At 42.1% G+C, this 26,545-nt stretch overlaps 1 protein-coding gene across 2 annotated transcripts; it reads right to left on the bottom strand.

Moving 5' to 3' along the window:
• Positions 1-1,203: 1,203 nt before the first annotated feature.
• palm1b (paralemmin 1b) lies at positions 1,204-26,325 on the bottom strand. Of its 2 annotated transcripts, none has more exons than XM_069662341.1 (6): positions 25,881-26,325; positions 10,129-10,171; positions 9,631-9,711; positions 3,059-3,174; positions 2,274-2,344; positions 1,204-2,033 (listed from the first exon to the last, which is right to left on the bottom strand). In XM_069662341.1, the coding sequence occupies exons 2-6, from the start codon at positions 10,168-10,170 to the stop codon at positions 1,660-1,662; spliced, it is 684 nt and encodes a 227-aa protein (XP_069518442.1). In that variant the 5' UTR covers position 10,171; positions 25,881-26,325; the 3' UTR covers positions 1,204-1,659. The 2 variants fall into 2 exon arrangements, with proteins under 2 accessions (XP_069518442.1, XP_069518440.1); XM_069662339.1 differs by having other exon boundaries at positions 25,885-26,325.
• Positions 26,326-26,545: the final 220 nt, after the last annotated feature.

The following is a 26,545-nucleotide window of genomic DNA, read 5'->3' as shown; positions in this document are numbered from 1 at the left end:
GGTGAAGCATTGACCCAGACAGAACATCCTAACATAGCGTCTATTGTCTGCCGGACAAGTGAGGAGACGAGGGCCAAAATGTATTTCAATAGGCTTTCTGGGGTTGGCTGTGAACAACTTGTCTTGCTAGCAACCTGTACAGTTTAATAGAATGATTTCTAATACTACAAAGCTCAGGTACCTGGGCATAACTACATTCTTTTTCTTTATTTAGCATCCCCAGAAAGTCAGTTACCTGGTAGAAAGTCTATCAAATCATTTCCTGTTCTGTAAATCTATTCAAGTACTATGTGGCCCAGGTCTACAGACAAAAGGTCAGGGGTTAAACTGGGAGCGAGCGGGACAGAAACCAGCAGCCGAGCAACAACACACAGTGGAATAACAGTATCATCAGATTTTATTTGGTTCATAAAGAGACAAAAAGCTTTCCTTTTTTTTTTTTCTATGGCGAGCTGAGCGAGGCCGCCTCTTCTCATTATGGTGGAACGAATCCCAATTTAACCCCTGGATTTACATTCATGTGAACGTGATATAGCGTTTAATAAAGACCTGACAAGTGACAAGACAGTCCAAACAGTTGCAAGGCTTCATGCAGTGCTACCTCATAAGATTTACATTGATTCTACTGTTGAGAGAACAACATAATTGAAGCATGGTTTCGGCGTGACTCTATTGATCGTAAAAGTAAGTGTATCTGTCTTATTTAAAAAATACAAACGCTGTGATCTTCATGTACGTGTGTCACATATAGTATCTATGAGAAGCTAGTGCGCTTTGCAATATGGCGACTGCTCTAACCAGCCCCTTAAACTCCGTGCTGCGATTTCTTTTTAAACTTAATGCACATTTCTAACACGGCCAATTATATTAGCTGTTACTAAAAGACCTGTGTGACCTAAAGGTATGAGTCTAAGAAAGCACAGACACTTGTTATGATTGTAACGCAAATCTGGTAGTGCTCACAAGCTTACATGCAGTTAATGGTTGGAGATGATATAGAGAACCCAAAACAATAAATACATTGTATAAAACATAATTTCATATCAATATATTAAAATACTATTTAAAATAATATCTTAGACAATATTGCAATATGAAATTGACCGATAAATAGTTGGTAGGCCTACACAGAGAAATATATATATTTAAGTATCTGTGTCCTTCATAGTTTGCTGTTTTGACTTAAATGATTTCCAGATTAGCCCCAGAGGGAAGCGGTACAATCCAGAGAGCTAATACATTTTCTTTTTTCCAACAATAATAACAATGAACTTACAGTACACAGTCCCATAATAAAGATATACATACTGAATACAATATAAATGTCAAGACAGAAAAATAGAAAAATATCAATAGAAATCAAAAGTCAAATACATATCAGAGAAAGTATACAGAGTAAAGTGTACTGATGAGTCTCTGTGGTTCTTGTTGTTGTAGCTGGAGCTCCTATGGGCTCTCATTGTTGGAATATTGGCTGTGTTACTGTACTTTTTTTTCCAGTCCTGACACACACACACACACACACACACACACTCCCACACAGACACAAAGGTACACACACCTCAAATACAGACACATGCAATGGCGCACATGCCTGCACAGAAGCAGGTGTGCACTCACCCACACACACCTCCACACACACACACACACACACACAGCTCACATGACCGTGCAGCATTTGCAGGTCTGTTTCTTCTCCTTCTCCTTCTCTCCTTCCTCTCCTCCTCCGTTGGCCTTTTCCTTCTCCGCCATGCTCCCGTTGGGTGGAGCCTGCTCCTCCGTGGCCGCCTCCCCTCCCGCTTTCCCCTCCCCGTCCTCGATGACGACAAACTCGGCCTTCACGTTGCCATCCACACCCTCCAAGGCGGCGCGGGTCTCCTGCTCCTCCTCCACCGTCTTGTAGCCCATGAACACCAGGGTGACGGGGTTGTCTGCGCTGGCCTGGTCCGGACTGGGACCCAGCAGCTTGGCCTCAATCCCTGTCACCTCTCTCTTGGGAGTCTGACCGGAGCTCTGCACTACTCCGTTCTCACCTACAGGGAGCACCAGAGCACCGTAGAGAGGTTAGGGAGAGTGTTAAAGGAAGGAGGGTGGCCAGAGGGACAAAGAAAGAAAGGAAATATTGTTATAATGACCTCCGCCGGAAAGGAACAATTTAACAGATTAAACGAAGAGGCCATTATTAGCTCGCTGTCTCTTTCTGACACAGGTGTCCAGGCCCTGTTGCCATGGGATCCTGTGTTATCATATGTTGCCATGGGTACTCAACTTACCCCCATTTTCTTTGGCCACACCCTTATTGGCTGGTGCGTCTGTCTCCAGATCTTCAATCTCTTGCTCCAGCCTGGTCCAGAAACACACAAGTGCGAATAAAAGATGTGTCATTTCTCGACATGACGGAGACTATAATATATATACGAATATTTATATAATTTATATAAGATAACTTTTGAGTATATGAACAATTATGCAAAGAATTAGGGCTAAGATGTGTTCCTCTTATATCTAATTTAGCTGATTGTGTTCGCCACGGTGCCTTTTGCCGATCCCATTTCTACTTGAAGACAATATCAAAATGTACAAAATAAGGAGCTCCTTTTTTGTATCAGCTTCCTGTGCTTAGACTTGGAGCTCAGATATATAGACAGTTAAATCTGATTTATTATACCAACCCCCAACACCACATATGTACCATAAATCACCCTTTTCTGAGGTCTAAATGCCTCCCCGTAATCGCATTTCTTGAGATTTGTCTCAAACCATCACACGAATAAGACATTACTTACTATTGCCACACATGACATCATCCTCCCTGTAGCTTACCGTGCCCCACAGCTGCACAGATCACCCACATCTGTCTCTAATGTTCTCTGGCAAAAGAGGTCTGCTCAATTATTGATATAGCCGTGGCACGAAGAATGAGAGGATACGCCTTCATGTTTTAGCGTTGTAAAAATGTACTTCCAAGTCAATTATTTTTACCATGACAACCACACATATCTGACACGTTCAATTGCAAATATTGTGCACTGTCTGTTTCAGGTTTCAAGATGCTGACCTGAGGATGACCTGCTCCAGGAGTTTGGTCTTCACCTCGTCTTCCTGCAGACGCTTCTGAGTCTCTTCTTCTGCCGGAGCTCCGTCTAACAACCAGCGCTCCCTCAGCGCCTTCGACTGCAAGAGGACATGACAAAAAGAGAAATAAAAGGTATGAGGCAAGGCAGAGAATGTATTTCCTTTATTTAAATCACATTTTTATGAATTCTTCATGTAAAGTGTAAAAAAGTAGAACACCTTTCACTATAATCGTCCTATGTGTTCTGAGAGGACCTTTGATCCTGCCTCTTTCATCTGCTTGGAGCAGTCGATTGACTCATTAGCAGACCTCCTCAAAAAGCCACACGTTCTCACCCTCTCTCGCTTGGACATCAGTGTAATTTCTTTGTGAAGAGATTAGTGGCACTTTCACTGAGAACAACAAGCCCTTTAGCTAATCTAGAACAAAAATCCACCAGTGAGTGCGTCCAGCACGCCTCTGCTGACTGCTGCCACTCACTGATTCTGTCACATACTTCGACCGCTGCCAACTTGTTGTTGCCAAGTGGACTGTGGCGCACGGCCAGATCATCAAGGCTTCTGGCACGGAGGAGAAAACTCCAAACTAAGATATAATCTTTCTATTATACTCGATTGTGCATGTGATTGGAAATCTAGATAAGTCACTGACTGCTAAACAACAAAATAGTTGTAATCTTAGATGGCATCAAGTTATTTCAAGAGGAAATGTGACTAAATGAACTGACTTAAACTGTTAGTATTACTGTAATTACTATAGATAAAGTTAATTACATGATAATGAAATACTCTCATGTGAATTGAAATGAACAACATGGGACTAACATGTCTACATTTTGTTTAACGCTGGTCCTTCCACCTTAATATTCTCTTAACTTCCACTTCTGTATCTCTTCTTCAATCCGTGTTTATTTCCTCTATCAATTTCCAAACAGCCCTGTATTCTTATCTCCGCTCCCCATCCACAGTCCCTCCTGCAGATAAGCTAATATCAAAGCAAATACTTGGCATGCTTTGAGGTAAATATAACAGTGTGTCTTACTCGCAGCTGTTAGAGCGTGCAGTGAAAGACAACCCTGCCTGGCCGTATGGAAAAGTGCTAGAAAAAGCTCTCGTTTTCACTCGTTGGAGTGAAAATCTGGACCTGTGCTTGATGTGAATTCCTCGGCAGTGATGCAACAAGAATTTCTACAGCAAAACCCCCTCTGTTTTTTTTCCCCCTTATCCGACGCGCCCCTTCCTCTCTCTCGCATGCATCTCAATCCATCATGAAGTTCATGAACTTTGGTTTGTGGATGTTGTATTGAATAAGATTGTAAATGTCAGGATGTATTCGTCTCAATCTGTTTATCTGCTGCAATCTGTCAAAGCGCCTGTTGTTCTGTCTCAACTCTTGCTTTCCCTATTGAGTAATTGAGCTCCAGACAGCCAGAGCTTCTCAGCACACACACACATTCACAAGCTGTAATTCAACACTCTTCTTACTCCATGGTCTCCTGGGCCCTGAATGTAACCCTGCTTCTCTCTCTCACTCCCTCACTACTCTCGCAATCCTGCTCGCTCTCTCGCCACACCCTACTTACCCCAATGCCTGACATCACTTAATGTACTCACTCATGCAAGCACAAGCATGCACACACACACACACACACACACACACACACACACACACACACAACAGTCTGCACTGACAGTCGTAAAGCTGGATGCTGAAGTTATGTCTCTCTCCATTGTTCTTTGGAGTAAAAGCTGCTAACGCAAGCTAGCGGACAAAGGGCGGAATTGTGATACAGGCACACACACTCACAAACACACGCACACACACACAATACACACACACAATACACACACCCAAATGAATTGAGCAGATGTAGGGAGAAGAGCTTTATTCCTAAATGAACTTGCCATCTTTCCTTCTACAAGCTAACTTCCCAAACCTTTTATTTGCTGTATTATAACTCTTCAACTAAAAGCTCCCCAGTCCATGTAATTCTTAATATTTTCTCAACAAATGTCATGTTGCTTATTAAGCACTACACTATCATTAAAGTCAGCTTGAAAAACCTTTTTAAGAATACTGTGCTGAGTTGAGTTTTTTACAATATTGAAGAGGACATTTGCTTTCTTTAGAAACAGCCAACTTCAATAGCAGTCGCAATGTGAGACTCACTCTCTTTAACACTGCTGAAGGGGGGGCTAAAATTAGCAACATGAATGTGAAATTAATGATTTCTAAACACAAAGGCATCGACAAACACACTGTAACATAACTTGAATATAAGCGAGTCATATTAGCTCAATTCCTTAACAATATCTGAGCATTTGAAGTCTGCACCAGTGCATGCTGGGAAAATACCGGAAGTACTCCAGCAATACTTCAGTATGAGAAAAATGTGTTTTTGTACAGCGGAGTATTAGGGCCACAATGAGGGAGAAAAAAATCTCTAAGATTTCGCGAATAAAGTCATAATTTTACGAGACAAAAAGTCATAATATTACAAGAATTAAGTCATAATTTTATGAGAAAAAAAGGTATAATATTACAGGAATTAAGTGATAATATTACGAGAATAAAGTCATAATTTTATGGGAAATAAAGGTATAATACTACAAGAAATAAGTCATATTATTACGAGAATAAAGTCATAATTTTATGAGAAAAAAGTCATAATATTACAAGAATCAAGTTATAATATTACGAGAAAAAAAGTTACAATATTCCGAGAATTAAGTGATAATATTATGAGAATAAAGTTGTAATTTTAGGCTATGGTTAGCCTGTATTGTATTTTGAAGGGTAATATCAGAAGAGCAGTCTGTGCTAAAATGACTAAGATCTCGAGTCATTTTCCATTAAAAAAAACACTTTCAGAGATAGCTATGACAAAGTGGTGCTGATATTCCGATAGATTAATTATTTCGTATTTATGAAACCTATACTAATGTATTGATATAAAGCTGTTTCGTGTGCTTGCGTATTACTAGGCAGGAGATCTCGCATGTTCTCGCGAGGTACATGTATGCTATGCTACCGGGTGTGTTCAATAAATACAGCTCCATCTCAAGTTGTGTTTAGCCTCCTGTGCATCATTTACAAACATAACTTCACAAGATGTTCACTGTGAACTTCACACGTTTCTCATTTCAGTGCAGGCAGCTGGCTGTTCTTCTGATACTTATAATATCTAGGCTAACAATAGTCTAACATTCCGACTTTATTCTCGTAATATTCCGACTTTACTCTCATAACATTACGTCTTTTTTCTTGTCATCCCTATTTTTTTCCCCTTTAATGTGGCCCTAATACGTACTTTTGTTCTCTTGCCATGAGCATAATAAGACGCTTGATACCGGTCTGTTTGGTGAATATTAAGCTATTGCCATGAGGTGGTTAGCTTAGCTTAGCACAAACACAGAAAACAGTTAGCCTGGCTCTGTCCAAAGGCAACAAAATCCACCTGTGGAAAGTTACTAGCATAAACGTCCATAAAAAAAACAGCTTTTTCCTGTTACACCTCAGTTTTTCTGTGGATTAAGCAAAAATATATCAAAAGAGCTTTAGAGGTGCTGGTAGTTGGCTTTTGCTAGTTGTTTCCTGTATTGTGCTAAGCTAAGCTAGCTGGTTAAGTATATTATGCTATGATATCAATGGTAATTTATTTCCATATGGAACATTACTCTTCATATGCTCCCCTTAAACTGTGTTTAACATATTGAGATAACATGAGATGTTGACATTCAGAGGTTCTTATTAAGACCTCAAGCTGCTGCATGCATAATAATATCAGCCCACGCTTGCTAATTAAAAACATAACTCTTATTAATGCCCTCTGTGTTAACAACATCGTATTACCTCATAATCACATTTGGTTTGAGGGGGTGATTGTGTGTGTATGTGTGTGTATGATCCTGTTTAATGGCAGGGCAGGTACACCCTTATAAAAATGCGGTGTGTAAACGAGACATTTATTAGGTTTTCCACATGAACGCCGCCTCTGGAAAAGCCGTACTTGCTGTGGTTTGCACAAAGAGCTTTCTAATGCTCCTGTGCAGCGTGATTACACTTCCCCTCGGTGTGTCCGTGTGTGTGTGTGTGTGTGTGTGAGACGAAAGCGGGGTGCGGTGGGTCTAAGAGCCGTATCCTGTTGGTGGGAGTGGGACAAAAATCTGTTTCCTCTGCCAAAGCCCTCCTCATTGTCTGAGGCTTCTGTGTTCTTTTATGAAGCGACGCACACAAAAACGACACACAAACACACGTACAGATACACACTTACAAAGGTCTGCTCTGAAAATAGAAAAAGTGGGAGCAGGCAGGGGTAATAGCACAGGTCACATTCACTTTACACCACAAACACACACACGCCTGCACGAGCGTATACACGCACCGCAACCTTTTCTCGTATCTGTGACCTGCCGGATTGACCGCAGCTGAAATAGCTCTGATAGTGCTGACACATACGCTGACAAAAGCTTTGGCTCTGATATAATGAGTGTGTGAACACATGCATGTGTTAAGGAGTGTGTGTGTGTGTGTATAAACAGCATGTGTAGGAGCTGCCCGTGTTATCTGTCCATTCTGAACATTCCGTGACAGCAGCAGTGAGGGAGTATCTCGCTGTGTGGGTCTGATGGATTCGAAAGGAATTGTTTGATTTTTTGATTTAGCTGTTCGGGAGTCTGACACCGCTGACACGTAGCGTATGATTCCCAAAAACACACACCTGCTTGTTTTAGGTTCTGGTAATAGTAAAGGGGAGGCTTGTAATGGGTTCAGGTTGCACGTTAAAAGAATTTTATGAACAAATACATCTTAATCTTATCAGGGTGAGGGCTTCAGCACATTTCAAACAAAGTGGAATTTAGTGTTCCGAGTGGATGTTGGAAACGGTGCAAAAAACGGTTCAGTCAGGTCGGTCAAGTAAAATACAAACAGTGAAATCCAAAGCAAAGACAATACGAGCTACAGCTGCTGTAAAGGTCCAGCTAAGATGATTTAAACTGGTCCTGGTATTGTTTTTCACAGAAACATGGAAAAAGGGATGGTATAGTTTGTATTTGTATCTTAACAAAACAGGATGAAAAGATTTACCCGGCAACAGACGAGCAGTTTGGTTAATTTGGTTAAAGGATAATTAAGGGAATTATTATACTGATTTGAACAACTGGTAGTTCGACCACATATAGGGGATCAAAAGTTTATAGTCTGGATCCTAATGCCGACTCAGAAGTGGGTTGAAGAGCAGCAGGAGACTTGATATTGCTGATGGTGCACATTTTTTAAAGCCCCCTTAACCTTGTAAACATCTCCATGTGGTGTTCTTCATGTGCTACAAGACATATCAGGGACAACATAAGCAGTCATCTTCACGGCTGGGCCTGTCTGCTTTTAAACTGCAGTGTACCAAGAACAGGCTGAACAACAATGTGCAACCTATGGCAACCACTTCCGCGATCTGTGAGCCAGCACACTCACTACTCACTACTGACTCCTAACATTAGCTTAACTGCTACTAATTACTACATTTCAAGCTAGCTAAGTTTCAATAAGTTGCCACTGAACGATGGCAGAGTCGTGTTTTGTTTTCGTGATGGCTGGAGAGGTTGGACATTTGCATAGTGGGCGGGGCCTATGCAGATTCAGGAATTTTTAATGAGGCAGAAGGAGGAGATGCCTTGGGAGGATTTTTACAAGGTAATTAAACGTATTTAGCAGAAAAAACATATCAGACACAATTTATTATTTCAAGCAGAGCATTTTATATGTCTCAAAACATGACTGCAGCTGGTCTTTAACAAAACAGGATGAAACTATTTACCCGGCAACAGACGAGGAGATGTAGTTAAGGATAATTAGGGGAATTATTATACCTGTTTGAACAACTGGAAGTTCGACCACATGAGGGATCAAAAGTTTATAGTGGGTCCAAACACCCACTCCAAAGTGAGTTTAAGAGCAGCAGGAGACTTGATATCGCTGACGGTGCACATTTTTTAACAGTCTTCTAATAACTTCTTTACGGCTCTTTTATCGTCTAGAACTGATTCAGTGTGTGTTTAAGTACAGCCATGATGTCAAGTGTTAGTCTAATTACACATGCATTGTTATGTTTTTCATGAGGTGTTGAGGTGAGTGAAACTAAAGCTGTGCACGATGGAAAATATTGCCTGTTCTTTTTTCATTCAAGGACCCGATTCTGGGACTGGATGGTGGATTTCTTTCCTGCCACCGATTCAACATCTGCCTCCGTAATGTGGAAATAACAGGTAACCAAGAAACATGCATGCCAAACCCAGTAATAGTGCAGCTAAAACAATATTAATACTCATGCATGCATTTCCAAAGAGTGCAAGCTGTGATTGTCATGTGCAGGAATTAGAGCTCAATATGGTGCTTATTTTTGTCTCCAATCTGCAATCTGCCTGTGAAAACACAGTGTATTTTAAGGTTTAATCATCAAATAGCCTGTAACACCTAAAGTACTCCCACAAGCGCAGTAGTACAAATAGGTTAAATGTGCTTAACGTGTGAATATGTGAAAGCGGGCGCGTGCAGACCTTGAGATGCTGGAGTTGCCGTCGGTCATCATCCAGCTGCCTCCTCTTGTTTTCAATCTCTGTCTGCTTCTTCCTTTTATCCTGCAGAGCACATACACATTATGATGACTCAACGGCAACAAGAGAGAGTCACATCACATTCATCGCTGCACATTTAAAAGGTTCTGTCAACATTTATATCACAATAAATGTTAAGTATATGGTATAAGTGTATTTGGCTGAAACCTAGATATTGTATGTCTGAGGAGGATAAAGCCGGCCAAATAGAGAGAGAGGGAGGAGAGACACTGAGAGACAGACAGACAGAACATTGCAGTGAGCTGTAGCTACTGCATTAGCCCTCAATGTCCTCTAATGGGTGAAGGAGATGGGATTTAAAAGGTTGAGTCATTAAGACGGGCGGTCAGACGCTGACAAGCAGCAGTGATTTGTTGTTTCTGCAGCCATCAGCGTGCCCTGATGTGCACTCTATATGTGTGTGTGTGTACAAAAACTTACAGCGATGGCCTGGAGTCTCTCCTCTTGTGACACCTCAGCCATCCTGAATGAAAGAAAAGGAGACACAGACAAAGAGAGTTATAATCACACTTAAGCAGACAGTGACAAGCTTTCCTTCACCGTGGTGCTCGCAGACATTTACCTTCCAACAACTTCCCAGTGACTGAGGTTAAATGTCTGTCTGTTTGCACTAAATCAGTGTCTCTTTCCTGTCAGGCAGACTCAGCATAGGCATGCTAATGTGCTAGCAGGACGCTGCTGGAGATTCCTGCCCTAATAAGTTCCAGACCTGAGCTTCAGGATGCAGGATGGACAGAAGCAGAGCTGGAGCAACAGTAAAGGGACTTTAACTGAACAGAGTCGGGACAGAACTATCTCAGGCCTTCCTCAGAAATGATACCTAACATTTTATACTTTTAGTGCATGACTGACATCATCTCCTCTTAGTGGGAAATTGTTCATGACCTTTAACATCAGTCATAAAAAGGTAAATAACAAGGATTGGAATATTATCTGGGACGTCATGTCTTGAAGGGGATGTTAAGGAATTTCTCCCTTCCGGGTGTCTAACTACTAAAGAGGCATTTACTGAGAAACGGCCCTAGTCTCTCACAAGGGTTGAGTATGTAAGCATGATACTATATGACCCTTTGATTTTTAAGCTGCCTAAACAAGTGTGCTATTTTTAAAAAACCAAATCCATTGAAATTCTTATGTAGAAGTAAAGATTCAATGTGAAGACCTACATTGATTACTCTATAAATTGATCAATCATTAAGGTCTGTTTTCAAGCAAATATTCATAATTGCAGCTTAAGAACTGCTTTTAAATCTTTTGCTCACATTCCTTATTACTATATATCTACATGCATGAAAAATGGATGACATATGGCTGAACATCTCCAATTAAATTGATGTATGAGGCCATTCATTACCACTGAATCCACCTACTTATGATACTTTCATGGATGGTTGAGATTGTCTTGGCCACTTAATTAAGTTCATTGAGGGGGACAAACGAGTCATATAAAACAAGGGGTGATATGGGTTTCTGTCTCAATATAAAATAACACCCTTACACGGACATAATTATTTTACCATGATATCTTGGGGGGGTCGGGGCTTTTGAATAAAACGCAACTTAAAAAGATAATTGATATTGAAAACCCAAAGGGACATCATAGCATATTTCTAGGTGAAAACATTTGTTAACTTATTAGCAACTGCAAGCCAACAGCTAACATTAGCATAAACCAATTCTCAGCTAGGAATTTGTATACCATAACACTTTCAAACTGTAATGTTAGCTAGGAATGGATTAAATGCTGAAGCTAGACAACAGCTAGCCTGCTGTTAATAGTCAACCTATTCCCAGCTAATTTTACTGTTAGCTTGGAATATTTTATCATGTAATCCTATCAAACAGCAATGTTAGCTAGGTATTTATTAAATGCTAAAGTTAGACAACAGCTAGCCTACTGTTAATAGTCAACCTATTCCCAGCTAATTTTACTGTTAGCTTGGAATCATGTAATCCTATCAAACAGCAACGTTAGCTAGGTATTTATTAAATGCTAAAGTTAGACAACAGCTAGCCTACTGTTAATAGTCAACCTATTACCAGATCATTTTAGTGTTAGCTTGGAATATTTTATCATGTAATCTTATCAAACAGCGACGTTAGCTAGGTATTTATTAAATGCTAAAGTTAGACAACAGCTAGCTTACTAGCTAACCTATTCCCAGCTAATTTTAGTGTTAGCTTGGAATACGTTATCTTGTAATCCTATCAAACAGCCTGTTAGGCGGGAACTGATTGAGTGATACAGTTAGACAACAGCTAGGATACTTTAGCATTGAGCCTTTTCCTAGCTGACTTTACTGTTAGCTTGGATTTGTTAGCAAGTAATGTTAGCTAGTAGCTGGTTGAATGTTTATGTTAGCTGTCTAGCCGTAGCTAATGGGTTATCAGATTAGTTGTTTTGATTAGTTGTTGATAAGTTTGATTAGATGTTCTGATTAGTTGTTGTCGGATTCCCTACACATTTATATCTGGATCACAATAGGCTACAACAGCGAGCCGCCTTGCGAATACGAGGAACTGCTTAGGTTATTCAGTTTGAAGAAAAGAAGAGGAGCTTTGTGACTCTGGTTGCTATTTTGTGGATGTGTAAAAAAGATGATGTTTTTGTTCTGACTGGAGGCGGCGTATGAAGCACACAAAGTGGGCTCATCATCAGAGCAGCAGCGTGCCTTTTCCAGCCTGAACTGAAACTGTATCACAACACACATATGGGATTCTCATTTCTCTGCGTTGGCTAAAACCGAACTCTTCTAAAGAGCGATGACGAATCAACTCTTCATCTCTCCCCGCCCACCTCTTCTCCTGTTCCAGTAGAATGTGTTAAAACTAGTTGATCATGTTGCTCTTCCTGATGACTGGCCAGGACACTCACCATCACTGTTTAAATTAGCTTGCCTCGTTCTTAATAAGTACTCACAACACTTAGATTCAGAGCATAGCAATAGAGCTTCCTTTCTTGCGCGTGCTGCAGGGTTAGTCTGATGGTGACACTTTTAATTTCCCATAAAAAGGAATGCACCGCAGCAACACTGACTCCTCTCTATACATGAGCAGGCAAACCATTGTCAGTCATGCTTGTTTGTACGGTGCCCAATCACAGACGCTGTAGGACAAGAACCTCAGGGGTGTTTTATGGAAGGACATTCTGTACATGCAGCAGCATTTCTGGCTCATGCACACACATACATTCAAACACAACGCTGCTTTCTGCTCACCCAGCCACATTAACATCACATGGAGAGCCTTTGGAGAAGAAGTAAAACCACAATCATCTGATTGACCGAGAAGTACACGCATTAACACACACACACACACACACACACACACACGTTGCACTGTCTAGACACATTCTTTCTAATTCTCGCCTCTCCCTCTGATCCAGCATAAACAGGATGAACGACAAAAACATCTGGAGATAGAGTGAGTAAAATCTAAATAAAGAAAGGTGGCACGGTCAGAGTCAATCAGTCAATAACAAAATCAGGCTCCAAATTCAAAAGTACATTATGTTACTTCTTTTCTTCCTTCCCCTCAGGTTACAGTGGAAGCAGGGCAGTTATCAGACTGAGCCTCATCTGGATCAGTTCATCGGTGGTATGAAGGAGGCCTGGAAGCAGCAGCTGACCGTCCTGACCTGTGAGAGGTCACTGTGAGCATCAGCAAAGACGAGGCAGAACACACCCACGGTGTAGCCAGAGGTGGAGACGCAACATGATACATGTGTTACATCTGTTGAATACATTGGTTGAGAAAAAGGGACATTTTTCTCTCTATACCTGCATATAATTGGTCTTAAAGAGGGGGTATTGTGTTGTGTTAAGACATATATATAATGTTACAATGTTGGATGTCCAGACTAAATGTGGGTGAAGTTTGAAATCTGTTGTTAAAAGTATGTTGGAGTAATCCCCAGGCTTCTCAGCTCAGGCTGCAGGCTGCTGTGAACAACAGGTTTCACACAGTATTTTCTACACGCTGCACTTTGTTACATCACAACGTTATAAAGTTATAAAGCTTATATGACATAAAAATAACTAGTTATTTCTTAGAACATAACCATAAACAAACTCTTAAATTCTTAAATTCATTACTGTTTAATTCCGTCTTAAAGGGCCAGTTCGCCGATTTTCAACCTCAATCCTATCATGCTAATATGAGGAGCTAATGCCATTATGGTAGGAAAAAATGCAATGTCGCTTTGTGCCTTTGGAGGATGCCATCTGCTTCTCCAATGGGCCCTGGAAAACCTCCGTCAGACTATGTAAAACACGTGTCGGAGGCCAGGAGCTCACTAAACTACACTTCCTCAATCTAGGACGCCCGCCTCTGAGGTCATGTCTCGTTCAGAATCGTCAGGTTTGAAATGTAGACTGCATACCTGAAGATTTTTTAGACGATCCACCGGTATATTCTCGTTGCTTTTCAGATTCTGTCCCGCTCTGAGCCTTTGCCTGCGGCGAAAACGGTGTTATGTCACTCCAGCGTCTCTCGCTGGGCCGTTCCTTTCAGAGGGAGGGGCGCAATGCACACTGGGTGTTGTAGGAATGTAGAATGGGCGAATCCACAAGCTGTTAGTGCAACTTTCTCCACAGCTATGGCGCCAATTTCAAATATTGTTGCTTCTATCGATTACAGAGAACACCAGCTTTGACTGACGGTGCCTTTTTCCAGGGGAGAATTGCACCTTTAACACAAAGAGATTCCTGAGTCCTCGCCAAAAAAGAGTCAAAAATCATCAAAAAGTTTCAGCTTTCAGGTTCAGTCTTCATTTTGGGAATGCTAGTCAATTCAAAGTCTTCAAGGTTAACAGCAGATGTCAGTCGGACCAACTGGGGTTAAAGCGCTCAGATTTTCCAAGCTTGTTCCTACTTTGAAATCTGAATTTGAATGCTCGCCTCGCTTCTCGAACCTTGCGGCTACAGCTGTAATGAATTTTTAAGATGCACTGGAAAAATATATGTCTACCTTGTCGGAACATCCTCTGCCTCTGTCCTGCTGCCTCTCTCATAAATAATGCACAAAATAGGAGATAGAAAAGCCGGCTCACAGACAGGAATCTTTGCAGCGCAGTTAGAAGAGTAATTACATCCATGGCAGAGAAAATAAGACTTTGAGGTGGGCCCGGCTTCCGCTTATGCACAGGCCGGCAGAAACATAGACAGAGAAATATATTAGATGTAAGTAAGTCTGCTGGCTGCAGCAAACAAAGAACAAAGTAAGGCGAGGAATGTTTTTGTCAATATGTCAGGGCAGGTGCATGGCAGAAGAAGTCAAGGAAGCAGACTAATGACCGGACCTATTCCCTGTTGAGTGCAGTGCTGCTGTAGCATTTCCAGGAACACATTAACAGCCTGCATAGAGCACCAGCATCCTCTACTAATAGCATTGTGCTCACAGTCCTCTGGCACCAGTAGTCACTTTACACACTCCTTATTGGCACTAGAATGCCCTGAAAGTGATGACCTTATGCCTAACACGGAGTTAAATGAATAATAATCCCAGCATATTTGTTTAGGGATATCATGGCAACCTAAAGCCTCTTATGGATTTAAAACTCAAGTTGCAGAAGTAGTTTTTCTAATGCTGAATTGTTGGTGCTGAAAAGTAGGTTTTGGTAGCAAAAGCATGTCATTTTTGTAACAAAAACACAACTATTAAAGGACCGAAAGCTTGTTACAGCTTGCACTAATATGTTCTGAAAAGTTAGGCGAGATCCTTGACCCTTGACGAGTCTGTGAGTGGAAAGGTCAGCGAGTACACAATGTACAAAACCGTACATGGGACAAGTCGCACTCTGGAACAGCTGTGCGTTATCATCAGTGGAAGTGGCAATGACAGCAGGTCTCATCACCGCTAATCTGGGATTATCTTAAACAAACACCATAACAACCTGGAATTAGACACGTTGTGATCCTGCCTCCCACGCTCGCACGCACTCAGACGCACAGATTTCTTTAAAGCTTGTTTTTCGAGCATCTGTGCTTCATTAAATAGTAAACACTTGAATGCACAATGCCTGAACGGATCTAACACCTACAACATTACAACCATATGGGGCACCCTCTTTGCTTGAGAATAAGACTGACATAAACAAGAGGATGAATACAGGGACACATATACGAGAATTTTCACAAGGACAAACTGAACTAAAGATTGTAACAACAAACAGCTCATTTTTCTGACCTTCATTTTAGTCTGAAAATAAAAACATAGTAATGAGATGCACCATTGCTTTGGCTGACATATTCCTTCATCAGGATGACTGTATATCATTTGGAGCCAGAGCTACGCAATAGAGATCGGTGGTAGGAGCCGCCATAGCCACTTCAGCTAACCAAAATACACACTTAAATTACTGAAAAAAACCCCAGCTAAGATCCCACACGTCGGCGTGTTTAACAGCAGAACAGCTTCTTGTGTTGGTCTGAAGCAGAAGTTCACAGATATGTAAACTTTAATGACTGTAGTGATTGAGTTAGTTACGTCTCCTCTCGCCATCCCTCCTCTACTCTGCTAATCAGGAACAGATCGGCTGCAGGAGCCGGATTTGTCAACAAGGCTGTCAATCATCCTTTTTACAGCATCAAATAACTAATTTAAACTAAAGTTATCAGAACAATGAACACTTGGATGTAAATCAGCATTTTAACAACTAACTATACTGACAGAAACCATGTTTGAGAAACATTTATTTGACGTGTATTTTGATTTTATAGTTTGACTCATGTCCCATCTGTTAACATGGAGGAGGCGGGCTTTATGACCTATACTGCAGCCAGTCAGCAGGGGGCGATAGAGACAGTTTGGCTTCACTTTTAGGGAGCTGTCTGGTCGTCCTTTTTTTTATACAGTCTATGGGATGAACAAGCACCCTCATGCAGTTAAAACTCACCACATCCGCCACTAAAAGTAGTACCCACCTTCAAATGTACTACTTCTTTATGAGTAATGTTTTTGGAAAAACTACACTACCCAGCTGTTTTACATATATGAAATTATTATAGGATCTATTTTCATAGACTTAGATTGAGTAGATTCATTGGCATCCACTGACATTGCTGAAGTTCTTTTAATGGGAAATGTTGACAATTATAAATATGTTAAATAAAACCACCTTCATCCTTTCATCTGAACCACAGCACTGAAATGCACATGCACCACATCCACCAGGAGCTGTTAAAGGGTTCTTGGCAAATTAAAGACCTTGTAGACGCAGGAAAATGAAAGGCACTGAGAGAATCATACTAATTTAACACTATTCATGTCATGTTACAACAAATTACATCAAAACAGCCTCTAATGCTCGCAGCGATTCAATCCTGTCGTGCAGATTCCAATAACCTTTTTCTGCAGAGCCTGAAAGCAAAGTGTGTTCACTCAGGTGTTAACTCATAACAGCAAGAACCTTTTAACTGATATTCGGCAGTCGTAATGAAACTCCCCAGCATAACACACACACACACAACTCCTGTGTGGGAATGAGACGACACCGAGAGGCAGAAAAATGAGAAAATAGAGGTTAAGGACGGGTTAATTTACTTACTGCTTACTCTTAAGATCCCAGACGAAATAAGTTATTTTCTGGCTATTCTTGAATGAAAAGGCGCACATATAAACACATACACACAAAATAACTCTGTCTAGCACAAAAATGTTCCCTCTTCACAAAGAATGATGACTGTGAAAATGACTCTCGAGTTTAATGACCCAGAACCTGCTTTAGAAAACTGAGAGAGTCTGGAAGAGGAAACTAATCTCCAATCCCCTTCACACTCGCTGTGGTGGAGTGGCACTTCTTTCTCCTTCTCTCTACTCCCCACTTCCACGGCTTCCTTCCTCCAGGCCAAAAGAGCAAAAGGACAACAATGCTCCTCCCTGCCTTTCTGCCCTCCCTGCGCACTCATACCAGGCCAGCACGCACACCCCGACTTCACCACCACCACACAAGCGTCTCAGCATCCTTCTATCCGAGGCACAACACAAGATCTGCCAAACATAAACACCACTGTGCCAATAAAAACTGGAGGAAGTCCGCTGAGGTCACATGTTAGTATTCCAGGGTCAGAGGGTAAAAACTCCTTTCCCCCCCGAGGTCAGCCGTAAATAACAGCTCTGTCAGTACAGAAGAGAGTGAAATGCTGTGAAGCGTTCATGTTGAGAGGACAAATGAGCAGCCACACACAGACCGGGACTCGTGGGGTGTGATGAAGAGGTCAGAGAGGAGTGAGAGTCAGCTCTGACGGCGCACTTGGCCTACAGACAGAAAGAGGAGCTAATAAAGGGAGGTTTTACATTTGTGTATCACAGATTTTCTCTGAGGGTAAGTCAGTGAAGACAATACATTCTCTTGGGACTCATAACACAGTGTTGTAGATTTCCAAAGACACAGAATGAAGAAGCAGAGGCCAAAATATCCTGTCATTTGCTTTAATTACTAGCAATTGTCAAGCTCCAAACACAGTGGACCTTAGACTACCATAACAAACTCACAACACACCCATAATAAGAGTAGGCCTAGTTCTTTTTGAGTTAAGCTTTATGTTACGGTACACATATTAAGGACGTTGTTGTACATGAATTACGATCTTCATATGCTTACCTCAGTGTTGTTACATTATATAAGGCTCATACCGAGCAAGGCGTATTATGATTGTTATTCAGGTACAGCTGCTTCCTTATGTACAATCAATCAGCAGTAATTGGAAGTTTATTAAGGTACTAATGCTTGATAATGAGCAAGTAGTTATAGAGCACAATCATGAAGACTTAAAGTAATAATAGAAGATTTTCATTTAAATAAATGTCTGTTAAGTCACCCAGCAGTGGTTGGTCTGCCAGAGAGGGTAGGCGGAGCTAAGCAGCTGCTCTTCCGCTCTCTGCAAGTGTTGCGAGTAAACAGTAATCTACTATGGCTGAACAAACAAAGAAAAGATCGATGACTACAGATACAGCTTCAAAAATAAGTTCTATTCTATCTGCCTCTGAATGCACAAGTGGCTTGGATGTGTCATAAAGGCTGCAGGTCATTGCACTGTACATTTCTTTAGAGTTTTGTGTGGATGGTTTGAAATCGGTAAAAAGTTCTGGTTTGACTTTTTGACATGGCCGGAGATGTGGCTAACTTTCTGCCTCAAATTTTACACCAGACATATTATTGAATTTCCTGTATGCTCTTAGTTTATCTCTGGTACAATCCCTAAATCTGCTTTCTTTCTGCGAGAAGCCTCTCTAAAGGCTGGGTTTCACTAAATCACAATAGTTCATACAATGTTTTGTCTAACTTCTTTTGAAGGAGAAAGTATTCATTGCTTTTCTGAACAGACACAGGTGAAGGGCGGGTTGAAAAGCCTGCCATCATGGAGCCTGCCAAACACGGCAATGAGAGAACACTTTCCTTTAAAAGAATAAAAGTTTAAATCCTGACTACTACACCTGAGTGACTGCTGCCTAAAGAGGATCTGATCCAAAATTATTGGATGCAGCCTCCATAATTCTGATGTCAGAAGCCTTTCAGACGCAGTATAATACTGCTCTCACTTCTACCTTGTTATTATTTCCTGTCCCAGTTCTCTCCAGCCTTTCAGAAACTCTTCTTGTTCTGCCTCTTAAGACTCCTCAACAACACTGAGCTGAGGCGACGTTCCCACCTGCATCTCTTCTCCCCGGGTTCCTCCTCATCGAACTGCCTCATGCGGCGCGCATTTCTTCACTTGACCGCACTCGACCTTCATTACTTCCACAACGACAAACCTTTACACTGCAAACCTCTCGAGCGGTGGTCCTTGCTTGTTAATTTTTACATACTCGGGGAGAGCGTGCTGAGTCTTGAGCTCCTGTGACACTTTATTGATCTCCATGTTTGATCACAGCCACTGCATGCAGGTCAGAACACAAGTTCAGCTTCTAGACAGGAGAAAACATGATGTCACAGATAGGTCTGCCGATGGAAGGCCTGGTTCAGGAAATCCATATTTGGGCAACAGGGTGGAGCAGCAACCAACATGGCTGGGATTGAAGGCCTTTTCTATCCACGCCTGGTGAACAAACTGTGACGTGTTTCTTATACAATGGGAAGAATTAGCATGATCCAAAAGTTTGTAAGTTTCTGGCCTTAAGAGGAGAAAGGGAGATACAGATAACTGGCACGGTTAGAGATATGGTGGTGTATTTCGACATCACAAAGCTGCTCTTTCAGTAAAGCCAGAGCCAGATTCAAAACCTGTAAAAACTACAATAAAGTGTAACGTATGCACTGGTCATACAACAATTTCAGCTGCAACAATTAGTTGATAATTCATTAGTCACTTGAACCTTCGCTAAGCCCCTCCCTTGAACGGCCACTGCCCAATCCTACGTTAGCAACCGTAACTAGGCGTGGGAGGCCTGTCAAGTTTTCTGAACAAGGAGAAGCCCACTTTAAACAAAATGTGGGATAATCTAGTTTTGCTAGCAACGGGCTAAACCATGTTAGATAATGAAAGTTATAGAGAGTCATGAACATTAGCTTAAAATAAAACGATATATGGACGTACCCTGCTGTGTGAGAATATTGTTGTTCCTGTATATGATTGTCCTTAACATGAATTGTCTGACGCTTTATGTCCTCTTCATTCTCAACGCTCCGCTGACTATTCTGGATGTAGCTTTCAAATGCGTGTTGTCGTCCTTTCTGTGACTATTTTTACAGATTTACATTTGCTATTATTTCCCTTAAACGCCTCTCACTGTTATAGTTGAAAACGCCATGCATGCTGGGGTGAAAGCTTGACAGGCGTAGCAACAGTAACCAAGGGGGCGGGACTTAGCGAAGGGTCAATTGGAAGTGGTCCCACAGAACACAAGTTAAACCACAGCGAATCTTCATAGAAGGGCTTGAATCTGGCTGCTACTTCTTGCCTCCAAACTGCTATACTCGAGCAACTGATTCCTACAATGCCTCCTTTGTAGAAGTGTTCTCATATGCCTTAATTAGAAAATACCCGTCCTTACCCATGGATAGCTCTTTCGGAATCAATCGCCTGATTGTTGCCTGATTACATAAATGCACAAAATTGCAAATTCAACACAAATACTTATTTGTGTCTCCAGCTATAAGAACTGCAAGTTTTTCAAGAAGTGTAAGAGTTGAATTAGAAAGAGTGCATCGATGGAGCGTTCTAATTGCTGCCGTTCTCCTTAGTCTGCATCTTTTTGCGGAAACAATTGTCTGCATTAGCATCAACTTGAGCTGCTGACAGCTTTGCTTTTATGTTTAGAGAAAGTCAATTTCTATAGTATACTCTCTGCTGGTGTCCTTGTGTGCTCTCCGGCCAATCAGCAAACTCCATGTATCCGGGTGTAAGAAGCCTACAGACCTGCATTATCGGAGTGGCCTCTCAGCCTTTACACAGGAACCATTAGGCCTTCCCTTATGGCAAGATCCCAATCCCCACTTAAGTCCCTCAAGAGGCTCCGGAACTGGTTATGCTAAGCATGTTTGTCCAATATCATCTTGTGCAATCTCATTCGGGATCATTGTATAAAAAAGAGACAAGACCTAATATTCATTCTCCTGCATCGGCCTGAAACCAGATGTGAGTGTGTGCAAATGTGTGTGTGTGTGTATGTGTGTGTGTGGGGTTCAGGTTATCTACAGTGCACAAAGATGGATGATCCCCTCTCTGCTTCTTATCAATAGTGCTTTTGATATTATCTATGCAACAACACTGGTGATCGTCATATGAGCATGTGGGTGCGCGCGTGTGTTGCGGGAGGGGTACATAACACACACACACATTCACACACAAATGTACAAACACATATTCCTGAGCACATTTCCCTCTGAGATTAAAATGTCTTAGAGTCTAAAAATGACAAGACAGACTATCTGCTGGGAAGGGAGTGAAAAAAACAAATCCTCTTTCGCCTTATCTGTCATGACAAAGCAGCAAGGAGGGGGGCTGTAATGAGAGATAGTCAGAAAAAAAGTGACTTTCCAGGAAGAAAAGAGGAGGCGGAGATTAATAGAAAGACGGAAAAGAATTTAGGAGGGAAAAGGGCAAGGTGGATTGCATCACATTATCAAATAATATCTCTACAATCTGCCCTGATGTGTGCTAGCTAAGCATTTACTGCCACTTCTCTTAGCCTACAATACCAGCTTTCAGTACAAGACAGTAACCTTTAAGGGCCTCTGTAATGTATGACATTCATTTTCCTCCACCAGCTTACCGCTGTGATTTTATAACCACTGCATAAATGGTTTCTTAATGACAAGAAGGGCAGTGAGGATAATTAGAAATATCCATCACTCGACTGGCTCAGGGGCAGGAAATGAACCCTGTGGCACTGATGTTGATCGAACCACTTTAGCTGAAATGCTAGCTAATTGCAATTAAGCAACAGCGCTGGGAGTGCTTTATTTAAAGTAAAATATAAGTTGTTTAACTATGTTTCAGTTACCTTTAACACCTTAGTGTTTTCATTAAACCTGCATTAACTTTAAATGTGTTTTGGCTACTTGGGAGCAGTCGAAACAAGCTGGAAACACCACTGAGATATTATCACCTTTCAAGTTAATATGATGTTAGCATAGTGTATGCGTTAGCTAACAATTGTTTCTTAACATATCAAACAGATACAGAGCAACTTAAGCTTTCTTTTGGAGCTGATTTTCTGACCTCATGACCTTAAGTCAAGTCTTCATGTGGCTTTGAATAAGACTCCCCGGTTTCCTAAAGGGGAAATATGTGGCTTTTAGCTGCTAACTGCTCTACCTTGTTCACTAGCTAGTCGCTCGCTGTATTGGTGTGACATTTGGTGTTGCTCGGGTAGCACACAGTGGGATAATCACAGCTTTTCAGATAAAAATAGCTCGGTTAGGATGGAATTGGTGACACTGTACTAAAACAGTAAAATTTGCAAGCAAGAAACCCAAAACAACGTCTGAAAGATGCTAAAATGCTTTGTAGCGCTAATAATTAGAGTTTGCTGCTAATTCTCTGTGGGTTTGTTTGTACTAGCAGCCCCTCTCACATACAACTAGTGAAGTGATCAATTGCTAATGTAAAGACATTGATTTTACCCACTCCAATGATGTGTTAATGACATGTATGCTACATGTGGGTTAGCAGGAACAACACTGTAATGTCTCTTTATCCCATACCCTTTCAAGCTTTGTTTACTCGGGCAGTTGAGCGTGCTTTTTTGGCAACAGTTTTACACTTTCACCCCCAAGAAGCAGCTCAATATAATCTGTTTTGTTTCCCAGATCTGTTCATTGAGAGTTTCTGTTGGAGCAGTCAGGACTTCAGAGTTTACTAAAGATAAGGGTAGTTAAAAATTTTACTCATTCGCATTTTGAAGATTAGACCAAGATTAGGTTGTATGACCTAATGGTTACCAGCCCATTTCCCCCTATCTAAATTGGTGAAACCAGATCCATCCCAGTGCCTGGCCTGCCAGAACAGGAGACAGTAATCAACACACACACACACACACACACACACACACACACACACACCATCTTTTTTGTCTCATTCGTGCAAAGACAGACTAAAATGCACATACAAAGCCCCGCATAAGCAAACACACACACATACATTGAAGCACACAATAACTCGCGTTAGAAACGTGCCTGTCCAAAGTCATAATGCTGGATGATGATTGGTTGGACAAGACAAGTGCTGTCAGCTCTACTGGGAGTCGCTGACACAACACAGAGCAGCCAGCCGGATATAGACCCTCAGCTAGCACACGCTGCCAGGGTGAGGCCTAACGTGGACTTAACATGTCTGACTCTTACAATAAAATGACCGAAGGGACAACAAACAGGGCGCACCCAGAGATGTGCTGATGTTGTTATTCCTCCCCTATTGTGAACATGTTATCTTCATTAATAGTCTTATTTCTCTCAATTTTACACTGCACATGAACACAAATGTAAATGATCCAACAGAGTAGTGCTTGTGATCCATAGAGGGTGTCAGAAAGTGCTTTTGTCAGCCCATCCTTTAGCCGATGGCTGTCCAACAATGAGTCTGGCTCTGCTCACTGTTACTGTTTCCATGTTTGTCATGAGACACCTTTTGTCATGATTTGCACTACATAAATTATTGATAGATTTAAAGTGGTAATCTCGAAGATCTCAGTTTTGTTCTTTTTGGCAGCACCTATGGTGATAAACGGTAATTGCGGGAGCACACTTCCCAGATATCCAAACAGTGTCACATGTGTGACGTCCACGGTTGGCTCTGGTTGTAACTCTTGATTTTCCTGGCTGACGGTCGCTTTCCTTTTCAGACTGTTTGCCTTCATCTGAGCGTCGAGTTTGTTTCTTTTTCTTTGGATTTTCACTTATTTTGGAAGTTGTATCTGTAGTCATCCATCTTTTCTTTGTTCGTTCAGCCATAGTAGATTACTGTTTACTCGCAACACTTGCAGAGAGCGGAAAAGCAGCCGCTTAGCTCTGCCTACCCTCTCTGGCAGACCAACCACTGCTGGCTGATGGAAAACGCATCACTAACTGGGCGCCGCTTGTGAAGTCTTTCGTGAAAGTCGCACCAGACACCCAGTCTGTAATATTGCAAATGCAAAGGCTTTCATCAGTGGGCCATAGGCTCAATCACCATTCGGCGATAGATAGTGACTTAACAGACATTTATTTAAATGAAAAACCTCGAGATTATTACTTTAAACTACCCTTGATCAGAAGTAGACTCATATCTTGTAGTTTTTTGGCAGCAGAGTGCCCAAAACTGTTGCCAGTTCACACAGTGTTATCATTCCATGAAAACACATAATTCCTTGCAATTGTCTTGACCTTGTAAACATGGTCTTACTCAAGCACTTGTAGCCTTTCAACATTTACACTCTTATTCACACTCAGGCTGTCAACTTAGAAGATACTGACATGGCAGAAGAGTCAGTCACTTTCTCTGTAGTTATTTCCCCAGTGTTTCCAGGAATCAAACAGGTGTCACTGAAGCTATTTAGATTAATAAAACAATGATATCCTGTCCGTGCTTCGAGGACTCAGAAACGCACTGGGTGTGTTGTGTTTACTGACTCTGTGCTATCATTGTGAACTTTGTGGCCTTTGCAACAAAGATGTTGTACACAACAGTCACGTCAGTTCACAAGGCAGAGAAACAATGGACGCAAGACCAAACAAAAACACGCCCTTTGTCTGGTTGTGCCTCTACCTGCTGGGATCAAACATGATCACAAAAACACAGTTAAACTGGGAGATGTTGGCCTGATTGTTCTATTCAGAGGCAGGAATAGACGCAGAAGGAGAATGTACACACTAGCCTACGTGATGCTCTGACAGCACAGAGGAGCCAGCCTCCATCACCATTAGCAACCTGAGCTGAAATTCATGTCAGTTAGGGATGCACATTCTGTGGCATCCTAAACCTCACTGCCTGGTCCACTGCACACCAGTGTGAATTCCAGACTGGAGTATGTAATGGCCATGGCTTTTTCAGCTCATGCGCGCCATGTTGGAGCAGACTGCTCACATCACAACACACAGAATACCCTGTTACTCTCCTCCACAGCCTGCAGCCTGTCAGCATCCCTCTCACCCAGGCAGCGACGGCCATGCACGGCTGGCGCCACTGCCAATCCACCGTCGAGAAAAAAGACATCCTGAAACACTCTCCTCGCAAAACAGATCGATATTACATGATGGATCATCAAAGGCATCCGCGTAAACATGTCGTCCCGTTACACCTGTGTGTTCGGCTATATCATAGCTTCAAAGTACAGTACAGTGAAGCAGGCCTCTGGGCATCTAAAACAGGATGTTGACATGACATAATAATGCAGCTATTTTTGCCTATAATCCATCCTCAAACCTGCGCTTGACTTTGATGTCAGCTTGTTATTTTGATTTTGCCTTTATGCGCCTTAAAGGACGCTGCGCCTCTTGTGAATACTAGTTGTAACCTCGTTTTAAAGCAACGCTCGTGTTTACAGTGTTCATTTCACTACACAGATATTAAACCCCAATATTTGTGTCATTTTTCTTGCCTCCATCCCTCCGTCCCGCTCTGTCATCCCTCCTGTCCGGCGCATAGGATGCTACCGGGGCTGGATGCTTAAAAAATGCGCCGCTGGATAAACCACTAAAAGCAGGTCAGTTAGAGGAAAACGCGAGCGCGAGCCCACTGTAAATCACGACTTACTCACTTGCAGATCCCTGTCGCTTCCCGCCACGGACGTCTTCCAAACAGGGGTGTCTCCTTGTTTATTTCTGAGCGTCAATTCGCAATACTCTAACACCCCTTCCTCTCCTCCTCCTCCTCCTCCTCCTCCTCTTCTTCTCCTGGCTGGCACCCCTTCTGTTATTGCTGAGGTGATGCCGTGGGCAGCACCAGCGCACAGCCCGACGATAATAAGACACCGATGGTTCCCTCGCGAGCGAAAAAGACGTACGACAGCGGGAATCTCATGGGCGATGGGGCGTCGTCTGAAACAGGTTGTAGTGTAGTTTGGGTGAGAGAGAGAGAGAGGGAGTCAAAGTGGTATGTGGAGGGGAACGGGAGAGAGAGAGGGGGAAAGGATACGCCTCCCTGCCTGGTAAAGATAAAGGGGGCCCAGGCTGCGCTCGGTGACTGACTGAGATACAGGTCCTCCTCTGGCTCTCCTCCAGCGTTATCATATGACGTCCAAGGAACCAGGCTGTCTGCTTCAGGGCTGCAGAGCAGCCGCGTACGTGCAGCTTAAATTGGCATCACATCCAGTCCTCCTACAAGAGGAGAAAAGGGCCATTCTTTCAGTTTATTTTTCTGCCCTACTTCTCCATCTAGTGGCCAAAAGATTCAATATCAAGACCTCCCAAAGATGTGTT

The sequence above is a fragment of the Semicossyphus pulcher genome, unplaced genomic scaffold (assembly GCF_022749685.1).
Source record: "Semicossyphus pulcher isolate SPU_LCO1_2020_fin unplaced genomic scaffold, fSemPul1.0.p SCAF_14, whole genome shotgun sequence".
NCBI lineage: Eukaryota > Metazoa > Chordata > Actinopteri > Labriformes > Labridae > Semicossyphus > Semicossyphus pulcher.
This window is presented reverse-complemented; position numbering and strand designations above follow the sequence as displayed.